This window comes from Mustela nigripes, chromosome 1 (assembly GCF_022355385.1).
Source record: "Mustela nigripes isolate SB6536 chromosome 1, MUSNIG.SB6536, whole genome shotgun sequence".
Classification (NCBI taxonomy): Eukaryota; Metazoa; Chordata; class Mammalia; order Carnivora; family Mustelidae; genus Mustela; species Mustela nigripes.
In genome coordinates, this window is record NC_081557.1 from 135,850,257 (window position 1) to 135,870,323 (window position 20,067).

At 35.7% G+C, this 20,067-nt stretch overlaps 1 protein-coding gene across 2 annotated transcripts in view; it reads right to left on the minus strand.

The window, feature by feature from the left end:
* TLL1 (tolloid like 1) overlaps positions 1–20,067 on the minus strand; it is a 213,074-nt gene that overhangs the window by 176,413 nt on the left and 16,594 nt on the right. The window contains exon 2 of one of the 2 annotated variants that reach the window (XM_059374213.1): positions 3,957–4,062. The exons of the other annotated variant lie outside the window; for it this stretch is intronic. Coding sequence (XP_059230196.1) covers positions 3,957–3,978 — 22 coding nt within the window. The 5' untranslated portion in view covers positions 3,979–4,062. The remainder of the gene's footprint in view (positions 1–3,956; positions 4,063–20,067) is intronic. 2 annotated transcript variants of the gene reach the window in all.

Here is a 20,067-nt window from a genome sequence, read left to right on the forward strand (position 1 = left end):
CATATTTTTAAATGCACTTCAGAGGAATATCACAGTTTTAAGTATGAAATTTTTAGCCAGAAACTTCCATCCTCCTCACTATCTCCTCAGTAATGCCTTAAAACCTGAATTCCTCTGTTTAAAAAGTATAGATGGTAGATGGAACTACACACACACACACTCACACATGAAATTTTACTTCTACTGCAATTCACAGGCTCCTAAGGTATCTGAGCATCTGGGATGCTACAAGACTGGCAAAAGTTGTCATTACTGCCACCCACCCTTTGAACTATGATAGTATTCAAAATCTAATTTCTCATTTAAATTTAAGTTTCATTTGAAAATTCTATTATTTTCCTACCCCAAAGCTTCATTAAATAGCATAGAAACAATTCTGATATTTCAAATTCACTTTTCCAATAATTAAGATCATAACTATACTTTACTTAAAATAAGTACTTTACTTACTAAACTTTGAAATCTGATACATAAAATGGTGATAATCTGCTAATTCTAAAAGTCAGCAACTTCTGATTATTGACAAAGAGTGAAAAAAAAGTATCTGCTGTATTTGGGGGATCTGATAATATTTTAGGGAAAACTTCCCATTTTTCCCATTGCCCTGTGGCTTGGAAGCAGGGCTACTGCATCTGATTCTACTATTTATACATTTGCAACAGATCCTGGGTGGCAAATTGGGGCCTAAACCCAGCCCAGCGTCAGTGCCAAGCCACACCTGAAAGGAAAAGTGCATTACTAGGATTCTTGAGCTCAGAGGGGGCAAGTTCTTGTAATTTATCAAAGACAAGTACAGGCTAGTTAATGGCATCCCTACCTGAGAGACAGGTATGCTACAGCAGCTTGCAGAACACTACAATGTGGAACACCAGGCAAAGAAAAAAGTCTCAAGTGACCCGAGGCTGACCTTCCAGAATCTTGTGCTGGCTACCAAATCCTAACCCTCAGAGGAGTAGGCTCTGTCTAAAGATCATTTTCCAAAAATCCTAATTTTTACACATATAATTCTGAAAATCCTAAATCAATGCTAACAAATAATCCAAATTATTGAAGTAATGCCCTGTTTTTTAACTTTCATGTCTTTACCAGCACCAGTGTCTAAGCAACAGGGAAAATTTAAAAATTCAACATGGCACATGAATCCCCTTTAAGCTGATATTCCTTATGATTGTTATGTTTGAGAAAAATACTTCTGAGGTGTCCATGGTCAAGTTAGGGCGTGTACGTCTACAGAAATCATTCTAAAATCTTGGGACAGAGAACAGAGAACAAGGAAGGAGAGCAAGAAGAGACATGGGAAGAAAGGCAGGGAAGGCAAAAGATGACTATAATAAAGAAATGAAGGGAACAAGGGAGAAAAAGCAACGCCAATTTTCTGCCTTAGGGTAATTACTGAATGGTAAACAATATTCACGCAGATATTCAGCTTTCTAAGCTACTCTTTCAACTACAGGTTTCAAAAAACAAACAACTAGTAACAAAGAATCACAACAAGTATTTGATTCTAATAAGTTTATATAGTTTCAAAACAGATACTCCTCTTGATTTAAGATGTTTAAATTACGAATGCCAAGATAAATAAGTCCTTTACCTCCTGTTACCCATTCATTTTTGGCCTTTTCCTCCCTTCCCAGTGCGCTTGGCCCAGGTCAACTGGTGTGTGTTTTTTCCCTGGGCTCCAGTCAACTATTCTGAAATCAGCCCTGACAAGCAGCAGCAATCCTGATAAAAAGAACCCATCTTACCAGGATTGCTCTTTGTCTTTCTCTTTCCTCCAAGAACCTTCTTTCCACCTCCGAACCAAAAAATTCAACTTTGGCTGTTATCCTGTTTACACAATTCAGATTTCTATGTGCTTCTCAAACTCTGCTTACTTTTCCTTTTTAATGCATTATTTTTCTGTTTCTGTTCTTCCCTGAGTTTTCATTCTAAATATGTGGTGTGGTTTTTAGAAAAGTGGTTTTCTGTTTGTTTTGGGTTTTTTTTTTTTTATAATTTTGAATGGTATTGATACAGCTAAAGAGTTTCAAATCACAGAAGAGCCTCAGCCGAAGTGTGGCTAGACACACCTGTCAATGCTACCTGTATCTTTATTACTCACTGGGGACCAAAGAATGCTCTCCTTCTTCTGGTCCAGCAGCTTAGAGCTTCCCCTTACTACAAAACATCAAGGGAAAGATGTCAAAAAAAACTTTTTACAAAACCTGCCAGGATCTCTAAGTGACATAATATTGATAAAGAAGAAGGTCTACAGGGTACAAAACATAAGGTCAAGAGACAATCAGGAAAGTCCCACCATCCTTGCAAAATAGGGGAGAGGGAAGAAGAGAATGCAGAGAGAGAGAAAGAGGAGCGGGGAAGTTAGAGAAAGGGTAGAGGAGGGAGAGGTAGGAGGGCCCATGAAGACAGTCTGATCCAGGATATGCCAAGGAACTAAAGTTGCTTTTTGTAAATATTTTTGTGTTATTCCGCGAATTTCAGCCTACTCTATATCTTACTTACTTTGCTACTTGCTCTTTTATCTTTAAATAGAAGTTATATAAAGAAGAAAATCTTCCTTAAGGTCGCTGGATAAAATACCCATATGTAAAGCATTTTGTTCTAAGTCTTGCACCCAAAAGATCAACAAATCTTTTACAGCCTCTTAAAGTGAACAAAATAATTTTACATGTGTCATCTCATTTCATCTTCACAACAACCTAGAAGGGTAGGCACTCGCAGAACTTAAACGACACTCTAGTAAACTGGGGAATGGGAATCTAAAATGTATGTATGATTTTTTGTTCTATATACCATGTTCTTTTCAGTATTTGTTATTTTAACATGTTATAGGATGGTTTTAATTAAGGAAATAGCGATACATTAAACATTAATTTATGTGATATGAATTCAAAGTTGTTTATCAGAGTTAGATGCAAGCCATTATATAGAAAAATAGAAACTAACTTGAATCTTTACTTACTGTAGAACCTTGCTTTCCCTTCTATATAATGAAGTATTATAATTTTATATACATATATATAAGACTATATAACTATACATATATAACTATATATATAATCATATATATGTGTGTGTATATATTTATAAAACTTGAACAAGAGCTCAAGAGTTCAACTGTACATGATCTTTAAATACCATTATTTTATAACTTATAAACAGAAAATCTATTTGAAAAGAGATTTAGATCCTCAGGACTTGATGAGAATTAAACTTAATGTATACAATAATTTCTTCTCTTTGTTCATGATGGAAATTTCATCTTAACATAAGCATCATAACTTCATTAATTTTCCCTAAAGGAAAAACTCAATCCCTGCAATTTATCACAAATGCACATTATTTCTACTATTTTTATTACCTATTTGTACATATACCAAGTATATTCTGCTACATCTTACTTAGTTGTTACCTTGGGAATTCCTACATGGTTGGGAATTCATGAAGTAATATATTTGAAAAGAAATAAATCTGTACTGAACAAAAAGGTCCAACAATGTTCAAACTATAGCAAAATTAAAACTATTGTCAAAGACATATTTGTAGATTTGCCCACTTAAGCATTTATGAGTCTATTTATGCTCAGCTTTAAAGTCCAAGAAAATTTTCAATTATACTCTCTAAGTTTTCCCTAAACTATAATTGATGCATGTTTTCCAAGTAACTCCAGTTTCCTCAAAGTAATATTTTCAAGGAATTGAAAATATCAGTGGGCAATCCTAAGTGTGTGTGGGGGGGGAATGAATGCATCACATCTTTAAACTATGCTTTTCACCACAGATGCATAAGAATTTATTTGAGGAACACTTTCATAATTTTATTTTAAGTCAGTGGCAATATTTGGGGGTATGATGATGACATAAAACACACACTGAAAATAATCGTTTATATGGCTGACTTCATACAGACGTAAATCACTGAAGGGATTTAGCCCCCCAAATTAGGAAGTCACTTACATTGACTCTGACCTCCCATCATGAGAAGTCCAGGTGCTTCTTCTTGAACTTCAAGGGCTCGGGCAGCCCAGGCATTGCCCCAACACTGCTTAGAGCAGTGGTCAGTCTGGAAGTAAAGAAGCACAGTAGTATCCCAGAGTGAGTGTTTTAAACAAGGCCTTCAAGAGGCACTAACACTGCATCCATGTTTGGCCACATGCCATTTGAGACTACAACATTATCCCACCACAGCAAGAAATGGTGATGAAAACCTAGAATGAGCTGTATTTATTCAAAGAATATATCATAAAAGGGTTATCAACACATTTTTCCGTATTGCCATGAGAAATTAGCTTTAGTGTAATGAAATTATACCTCCATATTTCAAAAAATTCTGGAACACACAGAAAGTCAATTAATTATAGAATGCATATGAATTATATTGTTGTTTATAAATAACAAAATCATAAGTATATCATAATATAGGTAAAATTATTTTAAATGAGTTTTCATTATAGAATATGTTTTATTTATTCTACCATCTTTGAAATAATTTAATATATATCCCATGACTAATCTAATAAACATATATTCCATTATTACTGAATAAAGTACAATATAATTTCATTACTATATACTGCATTAAACTCAGACCAACTAGAAATGGCACTATACTTTATCCTGGCCAAAGAGAACTCTATGGAACAGCCTGTCCAGTCCAGTGCAGGTATTTAGACTCTATTCCAACATCTTCACTCATTCCCCAGTGTTTTAGGAAACACAAATGTATGATATTCCTAAGTCTCATCCCCCAAAATAAGACCTGACTACACATGAGACATCTATTCCAAGGGTTTTGGAGATGACACAAACTCTAAAAATAACACACTCTGGAGTAGCCAAAAGAAAGCTGTGCAGGAGACTAGAAAAAACACTGGTTTAAGAGGAAACCAAGATTCTGTTTCAGTTCTGAAGGTAAATAGCTCCATGACCTCACCAAGATCTAGATCCATTCTCTTGTGTCCTTTGTAAATGTTGGCAAAAGCAACACACACACACACACACACACACTCCAGATGATGACTCTGACATTAATCACAAGGGGTGCTTTTGAAAAGTAGAACTAAATAGTCCCAATTCACAGAGATTCTAATTTAATATAATTGGAATATAACAAAACATAAGTATTCTTTAAAAACTTCCTGAAATAAAAATTAAAAATCTAGAATTCCAGATGATCCAGAAGCTTCCTCCCAGCCCACAAAATTTTATGATTCTGTACCATAGCTTATTTTGTCACTCACACACATACACACACACACACACACACACACACACACACATATATATGGTGGGGTGGATAAAATATAACTACCCAACAACTCTCTAGCTAATATTTTCATTAGTCTAAAATTACATCTACAATTAACTCAGTATCTTTATTCACTTGCTATGAAAAATTAGCATCTTTACATTGCAATTTTTTAAGTTTATTTTTTAAGTATTTTAGAAAACTAAAATTTTGATGTCTCACTTTTTAAGAATTCTACATTTTTTATTTTTGAGTTGTACTCATCTACAATTCTAACATTTTGGAAATCTAAGAGGAAACTGAAAAGCAGTAATCAACACTAAAACCTAAGAGAGAAAAAAAATCTTTTAAAGGACAACAGTTATGAAATAAACCTAATCTTAACCTAAATGTGCTTTATGGATGACTCATACTTTTGTGCAAACAACTATAAGAATTACAGTGTGTATGCATTATTGACAGGAAGTGAAGATGTAAATCCTATAAATACTCAGAAGCATAATCCCCTGTGAAAGTAAATATCAGCTATAAATAAAAAGCAAAATGAATTAAACAAAGTATAAATATGAAATGTTGTAAATACACCAGTCATTCACCAGCATTTTCTGAGGTTACCACTAATAAAAGTTGTTAGAGCTGATATTACTAAATACCACAATTTGTAGGGTACGATCATTATCCCCATTTTATATTTAAGGAAGAAAGATCAGAGAATTTGAGTAACTTCTTCAGGTTTGCACACTTAGAAATATCACCACTAGAATTTAAATCTAAGCCAACCTTGACTCCAGAGATTCTGACCCTCTAAATGTTCTAGCAGAGTATTCGAATAAAGGAGAGGTCATTTTTAGGTAGTCCTTCATTTTGATTTATACTAGTCAAATATGAGAAGCAAAGCCAACTTTTTTTTTCCCCCCCAGAAAAGGCTTTTGAAGAATCTATGTAAAGTTCATGGACCTTTTCTAAAAATGTTAATTTCATTTCCATACTTTCACAGAAACACACTGATCAAGAAATACCATATGCATTTATTTATATATGAATGAAAAACAGAGTGGAAAGTTGGCCCAGAAATACCACAGAATATATAAGCCCACAGTCAATTCTAGTGTATTGAACAAGAAGCCCAAAAATTGCTTTCACAAAAAATACATGAAGAAAAGAAGAGTCATCAATCCTTCTAAAAGTAGGAGTTTCAATCATCTTGTAGAAGGCCTTTTTTCATCTTTGAGAAAACTCATGACCTTTCTGACATTTTATGTGAAGAAGTCTTGGGCAAATGCTCAAATTTGAATGTAAAGACAAGCAGAACCAGTTCTTTAAAGATCTTTTGGTTCTAGCTCCTGTTCTGCCAATGACTAACCTTATTCTCCCTGAGCCTCACTTTTCTTCACTTAGAAAAATGAGAGGGTTGAACTATATATATTGGTGAGTTTTCCCCCAAATAATTAAGGAAAATTTCAAACATGGCACAAAGTTGAAAGAGTCATTTAATAAACACCCTTAAGTCCTCCATCTACATTTTACCATTAACATGTTAGTATCCTTGCTTCATTGTGCTTCCAGCCATCAATCTACCTCAGTTAGGGTGTACTTCCAAATCAATCACAGACATCAGCACGTTATGTTAAAGTCAACATCAACAACAACAACAACAGTTAAACAAAAGTTTAACATCCCTAATATTTTAGCGTGCTATAATTGAGTCCACTGATTGTTCAGTTTTTCCCATAAAACACAAATATAATAAAACACAAACATTAAGTGCATCTTAACTTAGTTTTAATAAATGCATATGCCCAAACTCCTTTCAAGATAAAAAATATTATATTGGCTTTTGAGTTTGTTTTGTAAGTAACAGAAGCCAAGATGTGGCAAAAGTATAGAGGTTGTATTAGAAATAAGAGTAAAAGTCTTCATTCTCAGTGATCCCTCTGTCCTCAGAGTTCCAAGACTCTTGGCCCCTCAAAGGGGAGAAAAATCATCCCAGCAGATGCCCTCTGAGACCCCCTCCAGCTCAATATGGCCAAGCCTCTTAGTACAGATGAAAATAGTTAAACCACTCTGACATTCTCTGACTTTCACCATACATGAACCGAGGCCAATTTCTCAACACTTGGAAGTTTCACTGGTAAATTATAATTGGTTTAATTGTTTGTTTTTTGTGCTTAAGGCGATCCTGTATTTGCATCTCAGATATTCATCTTTTTAAAGTGATTTTGAATGGCAATTAATATTTTTCCACACCAAGGCCAAGCTCTAGTCATAAACTGAAATGTATCTTCAAACATTCTGGCCAGTTTCCAAATACAGTACTAATTTGGGTTGGTATTTACAGTGACAAGTTGAGTTTTTTCTACGTAAGGATTATAATTCCTGTTAAGATCAGTCTCTCTCTTTCTCTCTGCTCTCTCTCTCCCCTCTCATATTTTGACTTTAACATAATGTATATCTTTTGAGTAAACAAATGCCCTACAGGGAGACATGAGATGCTAGTTCTTCTCCTCTCTCTTGTGTAACTTCGGGCAACTCTCCCAGACTTCCTGGGCCTCAGTTTCCTAGTTGATCAAATTGAAGGAGGGGTGACTAAATAATCTTCAGCATTAAGAACCTCAATCATATGAGCAGTTAACACAAAATTCACTTCAAAAGAGTCATCTTCCTGCAGGTAATTACCTGGCAAAGAAAGATCCAAGCCTGTAGTTCATCAGATCATTCAATCATCTTAAACATCCAGTCCTAACCACAATATTTCACTATAGAAAGACTTAATCTGTTCTCAGTAGTTATTAGCCCTGTCTGAATAGTTGGTCCTTACTACTTTTTTTTCTTTTTTTTTCCCCACAGACCATCTTCTTTAAAAGGAAATTCCAGGTCAGGCTATTATTATTTGACATGTTTCCTAGAATGTCGTAAAAGGCCGATATTGCCTGCCATATAGTACACTGGTATGAAAGAGGACCTCCTATGCGATGAGCTGTTCCTCCTCTCCTCAGTACTCCTAGTTATTTTTATTTTAGCTGGACTGTTAATCATCAACACTGACTATGATAAAGATGATATAAAAAGACAGACTCCAAGGTAAACTCAAGTAAAGCAGAATTAGTAGACAGGACAAAAAAGTTCTAAGAATTGTTTAAACCATGAGCGTATTCATTGCTCAGGACTATTGGGAGACTGTTCTCCAAGGGTCTCTTGCGAGCACACTTTGTGAGCAGGAGTACTGATGTCCTTTGTCCTAGACTACCTTTTCAAGGACACTACATAGAGGACAGTCTATGCAGACAGGGCAGAGGGCCCATTTGTTCGCTGACCAGTATAACAACATCTCTCTCCGGATCAAAGTTAGGGCAGGCTCCCTTGCAGTAAGTTACAAAAACGTTCCCAAATCTCAGGGCCCCGGTTGTGATATGAATCCTCTGCCTTAGCGCCGCCCACCTGGCTCAGTCCTCGGCATCCTAAGGAGCCGGTGTGCAGGAAGAACTCACGCAAACCCAAAGTTCACAGTGTTTGCTGTGCCAGATGCACTGAATGTCTCTGTCTCTAAAACAGAAGTTTCTGCCATCATCTGCAAAACAATAGCAGCCTATCCTGTCAGCCTGCAAGGAGCTTGTAGAACAGTGCAAGAATCTCAGACCTTCCCCAGCTCTTCAAGAAGGCACTGGCATTTCCCCACACTTCTGGCTTGCTCTGTGCCTCTGTCTCAACTGAGGGATCACTCAGTCTCTTTCTAAGGGAAATCTCCACCGGCTTGAACATCAGACCTGCAGAGAGCCTTCCTGAAGCCACAGTGCTTGATGAGTTTGAACAGCAGTACAAATGGCACTTCACAGAATCTATGTGTATAGATATATACATAGAGAGAGAGAGAGAAGATAATATAGTACAAATGATATGAGTAAATTCAAGACTCCTCCAAATCTGCATAAGTATAACATCTTTAGTAAAGCCTGCTGTGCTCTGGGGTAAGAATGGAAAAAAAAAAAAGAAAAGAAAAGAAAAGGAAAAAGCTCACATTTCACAAATGGTAAAAAATAAAAACTAGATACAAAGTACCATCAAATGAATATTAGGGAAAAAAATTCCTGAAAAGAATTTAAACATCATTTCTTACCGGTGCTCTAAACAACTAAAGAAGGTGAAGAATGAGAGGATTATGGAGATTTACCGCACCGACTTCTTACAGTTTTGGAACTTCCCACAGTGTATGCTGTAAATAATTATAGACTAAAATATAAGTGTTTTACATCGTACCTCAGTTCAAATGGCTACTATGAGACAGCTGTTATTTTGCACAACTGCAAATTAAGGGTAAGATGCAGGAGGGAAGTCTGGGTAACATGGGATTCTGTTTTGGAACACAGTACTAACATATTTTCAGCTAGACTTTGATACCTCAGCAGGATCAGCTTTGCCCTGAATTTCTCAGGTGAATAAATTATATATCATTTTATTTGCTTTAAACAGTTCTCTGTAATTAAGCCATAGTTCCAAAAGTTATCTGCATGTGCTGTCTTAGGAAAATAACATGAGGTGGCGAACAGGAACACTCGGCTCTGTAAAGGCTCTTTTCACAAAATAAAAATAGACAGTAGTCAGCAAGGTGAGAATATAAACTGTGTTCTGTTTGTCTCTAGCACTTAATACCATTCTTAACAGTGAGGAGATATTTATTAAATAGTCACTCATAAAATTAACATAAATAACTTTATTTTCATAGAATATTTTAATCATAAGAAACTCATCATGTACCAAAGGGAATAAAAAAAATTCAATGATCTGGACTTATTATTCAAATAAGAAAAACATTCATTGGGAAACTGGCTGAAATGTCTTATTTCAAAAACTGGAATAAACATAACTACTTCAGTTTATGTGGTATGAAGATGATTTTCTAAAAATATTTCTTTGTAAACCCCAATGCACAAAGTGGTTTATATGTGATGAAAGACAGAAAATGATTAAAAAAAACTCACCCCCCCAATTTTTCTTTTCATTATATGGGGAAATAAGAACCTCTATGGGGATTATAATTCTAAATCTATTTTACTATGATGGGCTTACACAACACTAAGAGCAAACGGACACCTGTTTCTAGAGATTAGAATGTCTTCTCAAAATAATTCTCAATAATAAAGTTTCTAAATCAAGGTGCCATGACAGAATCATACCACATTCTCTAACTTCCCACCATAGATAAAGATCCTGGACCATTGAACTAGGAGAAAATTGACATAGAAACTTGCTTCCAGCAAAGGTATTACATGGACAGAAATGCCTGGTCTGGCAGTGCATGAAAGCAACGTGTTTCAGTATAAATTTCCGGTTTCAATTCAAGCCACTGATTCTGTACTTCCGATCTATACTTTAGAATTTGTCATTTTAAAAATGTCTCCAGGTGATTCTGATATTTTGACAGGTTTGGGAACTGTTCACATGGGTCACAGAAACGGAGTAGGAAACCAGAACGGTGGACAACCCAAATCAAGTTCTGGAATGAAAATTAGGAGGCAGCAAAGGAGGCAGCTGAACTGGGGGTGGGGGTGGGGAGGCGTGGGATTGACTAACAAGAGAGAAATGGGTATCAGAGACTCAAGCCAGAGATCTCAATAAGATAGTGTGTTACAACCAGGAAGAAAGTTAAGGAAGCTGGATGTATGGGTTGCTAGACTGTTAAAGAATATAACAGTATTGTCAACAGAAAGTCTAATGCCTCATTGTCAGGATTTGGAAATAATAAATTTAAGAATATCTTCGATTCTAATTTTTCTATAGAAAATTCAACACTCGGGGCACCTGGGTGGCTCAGTGGGTTGGAGCCTCTGCCTTCGGCTCAGGTCGTGATCTCAGGGTTCTGGGATCGAGCCCCACGTCGGGCTCTCTGCTCAGCAGGGAGCCTGCTTCCCTCCTCTCTCTGCCTGCCTCTCTGCCTACTTGTGATTTCTCCGGTCAAATGAATAAATAAATTCTTTAAAAAAAAGAAAAAAGAAAATTCAACATTCAACAGACCCATAAATAATAAGATTTGTGTTTCAGAAACATTAAAATCTGAACAACGCATTTTAGGACTAAAGAATATGAGGGCAGTTTTTGTTTTTGTTTTTGTTTTTAAGATTTTATTTATTTATTTGACAGACAGAGATCACAAGCAGGCAGAGCAGCAAGCAGAGAGAGTGGGGGAAGCAGGCTCCCCACTGAGCAGAGTGCCCTATGCAGGGCTCGATCCCAGGAGCCTGAGATCATGACCTGAGCCAAAGGCAGAGGCTTAACCCACTGAGCCACTCAGGCACCCCAGATGAGGTAGTTTTTTAAGCGCGTGAGGCACAGAAAGGAAAAGTGAACCTTTAGTTTAGTTAAATTGGAAAGTTAACTTGAAAAGAAATAAGGGGATGAGAGTACAGAAATGAGGCACTTGATCAAGTAAACTCTGATTTTCCCACTTAGTAAATGGAAATAAATCAACGTTACCCCACATCAAGGAAGGTATACCCCCCAAGAAAGACTGAGTGTTTGAGATTTCAGGCTCAGAACTCAGGTTTGGGTTTCATCGCTTAGCAGCTGTGTGATCACAGGCATGTCAGTTAATCTTGAGAAGCTCCAATGACCTCATATGTAAAACTGAATGACAGATGGGTGATAACAACAGTAACTGTTTCAAGTGGTTATTATGGTTATGTGAAATAGTGTATTATTTTATTAAATTACTTAGATCCACATTACAAGTTCATTATTACAATGTACCAGGCATTCAGTTACCTGATTTTCTTGGACATATTAGTCTAAAGATTCCCTTTTATATAGTAGTAAGGAAAGGGCCCACATCCTGAAACGTGTGGCTTTCCATGGAATGGCAGGATGCTACAGTTGGAACTGCTTTTAGTGACTCTACTCAAACTCCCTAATTTTGCGGAACTGTAGACTTGGATACCAAATGGATATGAACTACATCTTTCTGTTGATGTCTAGAAATTGCTTAATTGAACTTTTTCTTATAGGTTTCCTTATTTTTGTCTTTTTCATGAAACTAAAAAAAAGTAACACATGTTCATTCCAAACAAACCAGATAATACTGAAGAGGAAAGTAAAAGTCTCCCATAGTTGTTCCTCCAAGTCCAACCTGCCCCCCAGAAGTTAATTATATCTATGTCCTCCCAGGCCTCTTTAATGTGTTTACAAATCCTTTCCTACATGAAAGCTGTGCTCTCAGCAACACAGTAAGCTTGAGAAACTGGTTTCAAGGCTTTCAGAAAGTTAAGCAGCCAGGACTGGTATCCAAGTTTCTTGATTCTCAGTCCAGTCATTTCTTCAGCACCTAGTGATTCCTCATGTCCGTGAAGGCTGTGTCCCCGTGTTCAAATGTTCTTCTGCTATTTTCCTTAACATCAATTACTTTACTTTATTCTGATCTCTAATTTGTTTCTTCTTATAAAATACACTTTTAGAAACTTATCAAGATCTCCGACAGCAGGGAATACAGCAGGTATTGACAATTCACTTGATGTTAGTAACCAAAAGAAGTCTACTACGAATTGTAAAACCAGAAGCAACTCATTCACCTTCTCTGGTCCCAGCTTCCTCATGTCAAAAATAAGGATAATGACTCCCTATTACTTACTTCTCACTGTTATTGTGACAGCCATAAACATTCCTTCATCCAATAAATAAAAATGTTTAATGACTACACTGTTTTATGATGGACTTTCTTGAACTACTCTATGCCTAACATACTATTATACCTATAGCATGGTCTAGGAAAAAAAAAAAAAAAATCTCTCCAAGGTGTTTTCAAGTTACGTTTCAACATGCCTTTACAGCTTTCCCATATTCAGCAGCCTCATTTCACCTTATTCTAAAGTAACCACATCAATGTCAAGCGCCTTATTGTTTCCTCCTCATCTTCAAGATTTCAGAATGCTGGAGTGCCTCAGAGCCAAGTTCTGAGACCTCTTCTCTTCTTTATCTGCAATCCCCTATGGTTCAGCACACAGTCTCACCTCTATAAATACCACCTCCATTCTGATCACTTCTAAATTCATATCTCCAGTCCAGACTCTACTCTGAGCTCTAAACTCATGTGTTCGGCTGCCTATTTGACATCACCACTTGGATGGCTCATTGATATCTCAACTCTACACACCTAAAACTCAAATCTGACCTGCTCGTCTCTGGGTTCCCTATAATTTTATTTTTAAATTTCTAAAAATAAATTTAAACTGAAATTGAAATTTTTAAATCCAAGTTTTAAATTTTGGATTCATTCTTGACTCTTTCTCTCAAGACCCCACATTATGTTCATCAACAGGTGCAGTTGGCTCTGTCTTCAGAATGTATCCTGAATCGAAACACTTCCCTCCAACCTCATTACCGGTACCCAGGTCTGTGCCATAATCTTGCTTTGCCTGGATTATTATAATCGTCCACTCATTTTCTCTTGCCTTGCTCCCACCTCAAATCTATTCTCAAGCATCTAAGGATCTCCAGAGTCTGAACACCTCCCTGTCTCTCACCTATTTTCCAACTTTTTTTTCCTGAGTTTGAGGCAGAATGAGTCTAGCTTAATGCTTTCCATTCTTCTCTTTAAAGGGTGGTACAACAGAAAACTTAAGAAGATTCTGAGTTTGAAGACCCTTAAGAGCAACACCACCACTTATCACTTGTGTACACCGAAGACATTTAACCTCTTATCTTAAATTAATTTTCAAATGAGAAAAACAATGTTACTTGTTCTATTAGGTTGTTATAAAATCAGATTAGATTTTTGAAAGTGTTTGAAAAAACCCAAGTGCTATAGGAATATTCAGTATTCATTATAATCTAATCTTTCCTATCTACTCAAAATCCAGTCCACATCTTTTTGTAAAGCATTCCAAGGTGAACTGGTAAAAGAATGTCCTTTTCCTTTTTAAGTCCTACAGCACTGTTTGTTGCAAATGTTTACTATAGTTCATATCAACTTATATCATATCTGTCCTAAACAGATAATTCAATAATGCAATACTGTCTAACGTATCATAAGTGTGTAAAGTGTCCTACGTGAAACTGACCTTACTCTGCATTTTTTAATGCCATCATCTGTATACTTATTCTATTACTCCTAACCAGATTATAATCTCTTTTTAGGACAAGATGCCCTTTTTAAAATACTCTTTAATTTCTCATATATTCCACAGGTGCCTAGTAAAAGAAAATGTACACATTTTTAATAGCTAATATGGCCATTTGGGTGCAATGAATAAGTATTACTTTAACATCTCATAATGAACAAAATTCACGCTTCCTATCTTGAAAGAAATACCTACTATCACCCTAAAAGAGAAAGGACATTACAGCTTGAGTCCAAAAATAAAAACAGTTATGGCATGGTGGTCTTTCAATAAAAGCGTTACCATGACACACTCTCAAATATCAGTTCATGCTAAGCTCTGGTCATAACTACAGTCTCCATAAGGAGAAACAGTTACCAAGTTGCATGTTTATAATTTTTAAACTTTTTTAGACCACTGTGTCAAAAATCCAAACTCAAGTAATTTCAAGAAAAATAAGCAAGCTGTCAGAATCTCTTGAGCCTGTTTTATTTCACATGTTTTAGTTACAAACAATTAGCAAAATAAATGCTTACCGATTTCTCTACTACAATGATGCAGAAAATATAAAACAGGTTTAGGGAAAACTCAAAGTTAAGGAACCAAAATTTTTGGAAATGATTTTGATTTCTCATTGGAACAGTTCCATGGATATAACATTGAACCAAACAGAAAGGAAAAAGAAAAACAGAGAAATGGAGAAGTTGACAAAAGGAGCCTGAGTCTACTATCCTACAGAATTACTATCCTGATTGTGTATACAGGTCTAATTCAAATAAGTAATTCTCTAAGGACGAATAAAACTAATTTTTTTTTAAACTTGCTTAGTCCTATAATTACTCTTTCGTAGATAAGTCTAAAGAAACTACAATAATTAATCTAAAACTAATTAAATGTATCTTATCTTCTTTCTTGTAATTTAAATAATTCTCTGCTTTTCACCTAAACTGGTTGGCTGTCCACCATAAATTAACCATATATTCCATGTGCTGGATTTTTTTTTTTCTTAATTCTGTATTTCCTTTATTTCTTCAATTGGAGCAGCAGTATGAGACAGCTGTTAAAAGCCCAGAGATTGGAGTGAAGCCACCTTTGTTTGAATCCTGGATCTACCACTTATTAACTTTGTGACTTGGGACAAAACGCTCTGTGCCTCAGTTTCCTCAGTTAAATAGGTACTGTAACATCTACTCCATATAGTTTTTATGAGTTTTAAAATTAATATTTGTACTTAATATATTTTTTAAAACTTGGTACCTAGGGGGTACCTGGGTGACTCAGTCAGTGAAGCATCTGACTCTTGATTTCAGCTCGGGCCGTGATCTCAGGGTTGTAAGATGGAGTCCTGTGTGGGGCTCTCCACTGGGTGTGGAACCTGCTTAAGATTCTCTTTTTCCCTCTCCTTCAGCCCCTTCCCCCACCACACGCACACATGCATTTTCTCTTCTCTCTGAAACAAAAACCCTAGTACATAGTAAGTGCTCTGTTTGCTAGGGGCCAAAGAACATTTTTTTAAAGGGCCAAAAAGTAAACAATTTAGGCTTGCAAGAGGTCCATGCTACCTCTAGTGACTGCAACTATTCAACTCTGCTATTATAGCACAAAAGCACCCATAGACAATATGGAAAAGAAGGGACATGGATGTGTTTCAATAAACTTTTTTTTTTTAATAAAACTTTTATGAGAAAAATAAGTCAGCAGTTACTGACTCCTGAACTATAAAGTATAGAAAATTGCTCTATCTTGAAATGAACTGGGGCATTATTACTCTGAAAAGAGAAGCAGTCATTTCTAGGATATAATGAGGGTCTGCCCCACTGGACATTTGTGGGGTCTCTCATTGGTGAGAGTGAGTCTGATAAGCAACTGATGATGCTTTTAGAAAACAGGTTAGAATTATAACATTGGTTTTAACATATTCGGATACTCTTTTCATTCCGGCCCCTAACCCTAAACATTTCCAATATTCACTGCTCTTAATTATTATAGGATCTCCTCAAGTTGTATTTGATGCTAATTTTAACCAAATTGCACCACTACAAAAGTAGGTGTGTGTGTGTGTGTGTGTGTGTGTGTGTGCATGTGTGTAAGTTCAGGGAGGGAGGGAGTATGAGCAGAGTAGGTCAGCAAACAGGAAGACAACAGGGAGAGGAACATAACAAGGTAAATATGGCACAGGAGATAAGAACTAAAGGGCAGTATGGAAAGTCACAATAAATAGGGAGAATGTAGAACACCAAATCCTTGGTGAAATGAGACACATTAAGACAGGACAGAAGGAAAGGTTTAAACAACAAAGGAGAGTTAAACAATGAAAGAAAAGGTTTTGTGTACCAACATAGTGATCATCCCCCACGTTCTTCATTCCTTTGCATAGACTCAGATTGTCCTCTGTTGCTCTTTGCCCACAACTTGAAGGACTTCTTTTGACATTTCTTATAGGATAAGTCGGAGAGTTACAAATTCCTTCAGCTTTTGTATGTCTGAAAAAGGACTTCACCTACATTTCTGAAAGGTACCTTCACTGAGTAAAGGTTTTTAAATTGACGTTTTCTTCAATACTTTGAAGACGTTGCTCCCCTGTCCAGGTGCCTTGCTTACAATGACAAACCAGCTGTCATTCTGATCTTTGCTCCTCCATATACAAATCCTTTACATGTTCCTCTGTGCTGTGCTCTTTTCTCTGCTTTGTCTAATATTTTCTCTTTATCACTGGATTTAAAAGTATGATTATGTTGTGACGTCATGCAGTTTCTACACGGTTCTTCTAGTAAGGGTTTATGGACATTATTGCATCAACAGATTGATTGTTTTCATCAGATTTAGAGATTTCCAGTCATTATTTATTCCAATAGTTTTCTAGGCTGTGTTCCACCATCACATTTATCTCTTCTCCTTTAAGAATTCCAATTACTTGTGCAGCCCCTGCATGACTCAGTTACGTGAATGACTTGGTTTAGGCTCAAGGTCATGATCTCAGGGTCATGGGATCAAGACCCACATTAGACTCTGCTTAACGCAGAGTCAACATGGGACTCTCTCTCCCTCTTCCCCTGTGCTGTGCATGCACGCATGTGTGCTCTCTCTCTTTCAAATAAATAAATAAATATTTTTTAAAAATTCCAGTTACTTGCATAGTAAGTCACTTGCCTTGTGCCACAGCTCACTGACACTTCACTCAGAACTTTAAAGTCTTTTTTTCTCTTTGTGTTCCATTTTGCATAGTTTCTTTTACAGTGTTCATGTTTACTAATCTTTTCTTCTGCAATGTATAAAATCTGCTGGTAATACCATCCAGTGTATTTTTAATCTCAGTCACTGGATATTTCTTCTCTATAAATTAGATTTGGGTCTTTTTTATATACTTCGTATTCCACATAACACATTAAAAATTTTCTCTAGCTTCTTAAACATATGAAATGCCATTGTAATTACTTTAATATCTTTCTCTACTAGTCCTATCATCTGTATCATTTCTGAGATGCTTTTATTTTATTGATTTTTCTCCTCATTGTAAATCATATTCTTGTGGTTCTTTGCAAGCCCTCTTGGGTTTTGAGCTACTTTTTATTATAAAGACAGTACAACATTATATAAAGTTCGGGGAAATTGAAAACACAAAATGATTCATAACCTGCCATCCTAACACTGTTCATTTTCACATTTTCTCATCTACACTTTGTCCACATGCATCTATATTTTACATACTTTATATCAGAGAGCTATCATTATTGCCCACAAGTATTCAGATATAAAAAGAGGGGGTGTATATATATATATATCTTGCATTCTTTAGAAAAAATCTGAAGTTCTTACTGGTTTTTATCCACATGCATCTCTCATTTTTATGGTTGTAAAATCAAAGTTTATAGTCAAATTAATATTTCTATATTGTCATTTTATATCATAATGATCTTTAATATCCCCATATAGTCTTTGTAATTATTTTTTCTCTTAAATATTTTAAAGATCAAAAATTATGAGATAATTTATGCTTATTTTACAAGTGAAATAATTAAATTATATTAAAGAAAAATTATTGGCAAATATTGTAGGTTCTGTTCCTTACCACCTCAATAAAGCAAATATTGCAATAAAATGAGTCAAATGAATGTTTTGGTTTCCCAGTGCATATAAAAATTAGGTTAAAGCTATACTACAGGGTGCCTGGGTAGCTCAGTTGGTTAAGCCACTGCCTCTGGCTCAGGTCATGAGCCGGAGTCCCAGGATCAAGTCTTGCATCAGGTCCCAGCTCTGCAGGGAGTCTGCTTCTACCCTGACCGTCTCCCCTCTCACACTCTTTCACTTTCTCTCTCTCAACTAAATAAATAAAATCTTAAAAAAAAAAAAAAAAAAAAGAAAAGCTATACTACAAAGTGTATAATAGCACTGTCAAAAAAAGAAAAACAATGTATATACCTTAATTTAAAAATGCCTTACAACTAAAAAATGCTAATCATCATCTGAGCTTTCCAGCAAATCATAATCACTGATACAGATCATAACAAAAATAATTTTAAAAGTTTTATAATATTGTGAGAATTACCAAAATGTGTTGCAGAGACATGAAATAAGTATATGCTATTGGAAAAATGGTATTAACAGACAGACTTGCTCAATACAGAGTTGCCACAAACTCTAATTTCTAAAAAGACACAATATCTACAAAGTTCAATAAAGTAAAGTATAATAAAGTCAGGTATGCTTACATATGGTCTCCATACCCTACTTCAGTTCCATTTCCTGAGATAACAAATACTATCACTCTGGTGTGTACCTTCCTTACTTTTTCTATTTCTTTATCTTTCATATATAAATAATATATAGACAAATACATAATTTTTGTGCATTTTTGGAACTCAATTTTTCTTCATTTATTATACCATGAATATCTCTCTAGGTCAACCAAGAGATACATGCTAAACTAATTCTTTCAAGAGCTTCATTTTATTCTCTACTAACCATGTAACATATTTTAATCAACCACTTTCTTAACGATAGACATTCCCATTGCTTTCAAGTTTTCTTTTTGTTTGGAGGAGTGGTTTTTGTTTGTTTGTTTGTTTTTGTTTTGCCTCTTAAAGCAATGCTGCAATACTGATTGCATGCCAGATATAATACTGATTGAATTTTAACTTGCTGGTTGCTGGATATTTTTATATTCCCATAAATATTCATGAGTTTTGTTCTGGGAAAATGAAGTTACTTGGATACTTTTTGGTCTTTTTTTCAAACTTCATTAGAAAGGACCAGAACAGTTTTTAGTCTAGAGCTAAGTTTTTCCCAAGACTCTGGAAAAACGCTTCTCGAGATATCTACCTGATATCCAGTAAATTGTGGAATTTTTCCTTTCTGCTAGGGGGGAAGAGAATACTATTACCAGCTCTGTGTGAGTTCCAAGGATTTTTCTGTCTTATCTTTTTAGGGTAGTTATTTCCCGAGCTTTGGGTTGTCTTCTTACATGAAGACACTAATCAGTGGTCAGCTATTTGGTTAGATTAGAACAAGGGGATTCTCTGCAGATCTCCAGAGCTTTTTCTCTGTGCCTCAATCTCCCCTGTGGTATTTTGCCTTGCAAATTCTAGCTGCCTTGAATTCTGGACTCCCAGCTCCATATATTCAATATAGGGAAATTTTTGGTATCTGTCTGGATTCTCCTCAGTAAGGTGATGTAGTCATAAGGCTCACCTTTTACTTCCTATCTCCCCAAAATCACTGTCCTTTGTTGCTTGATGAT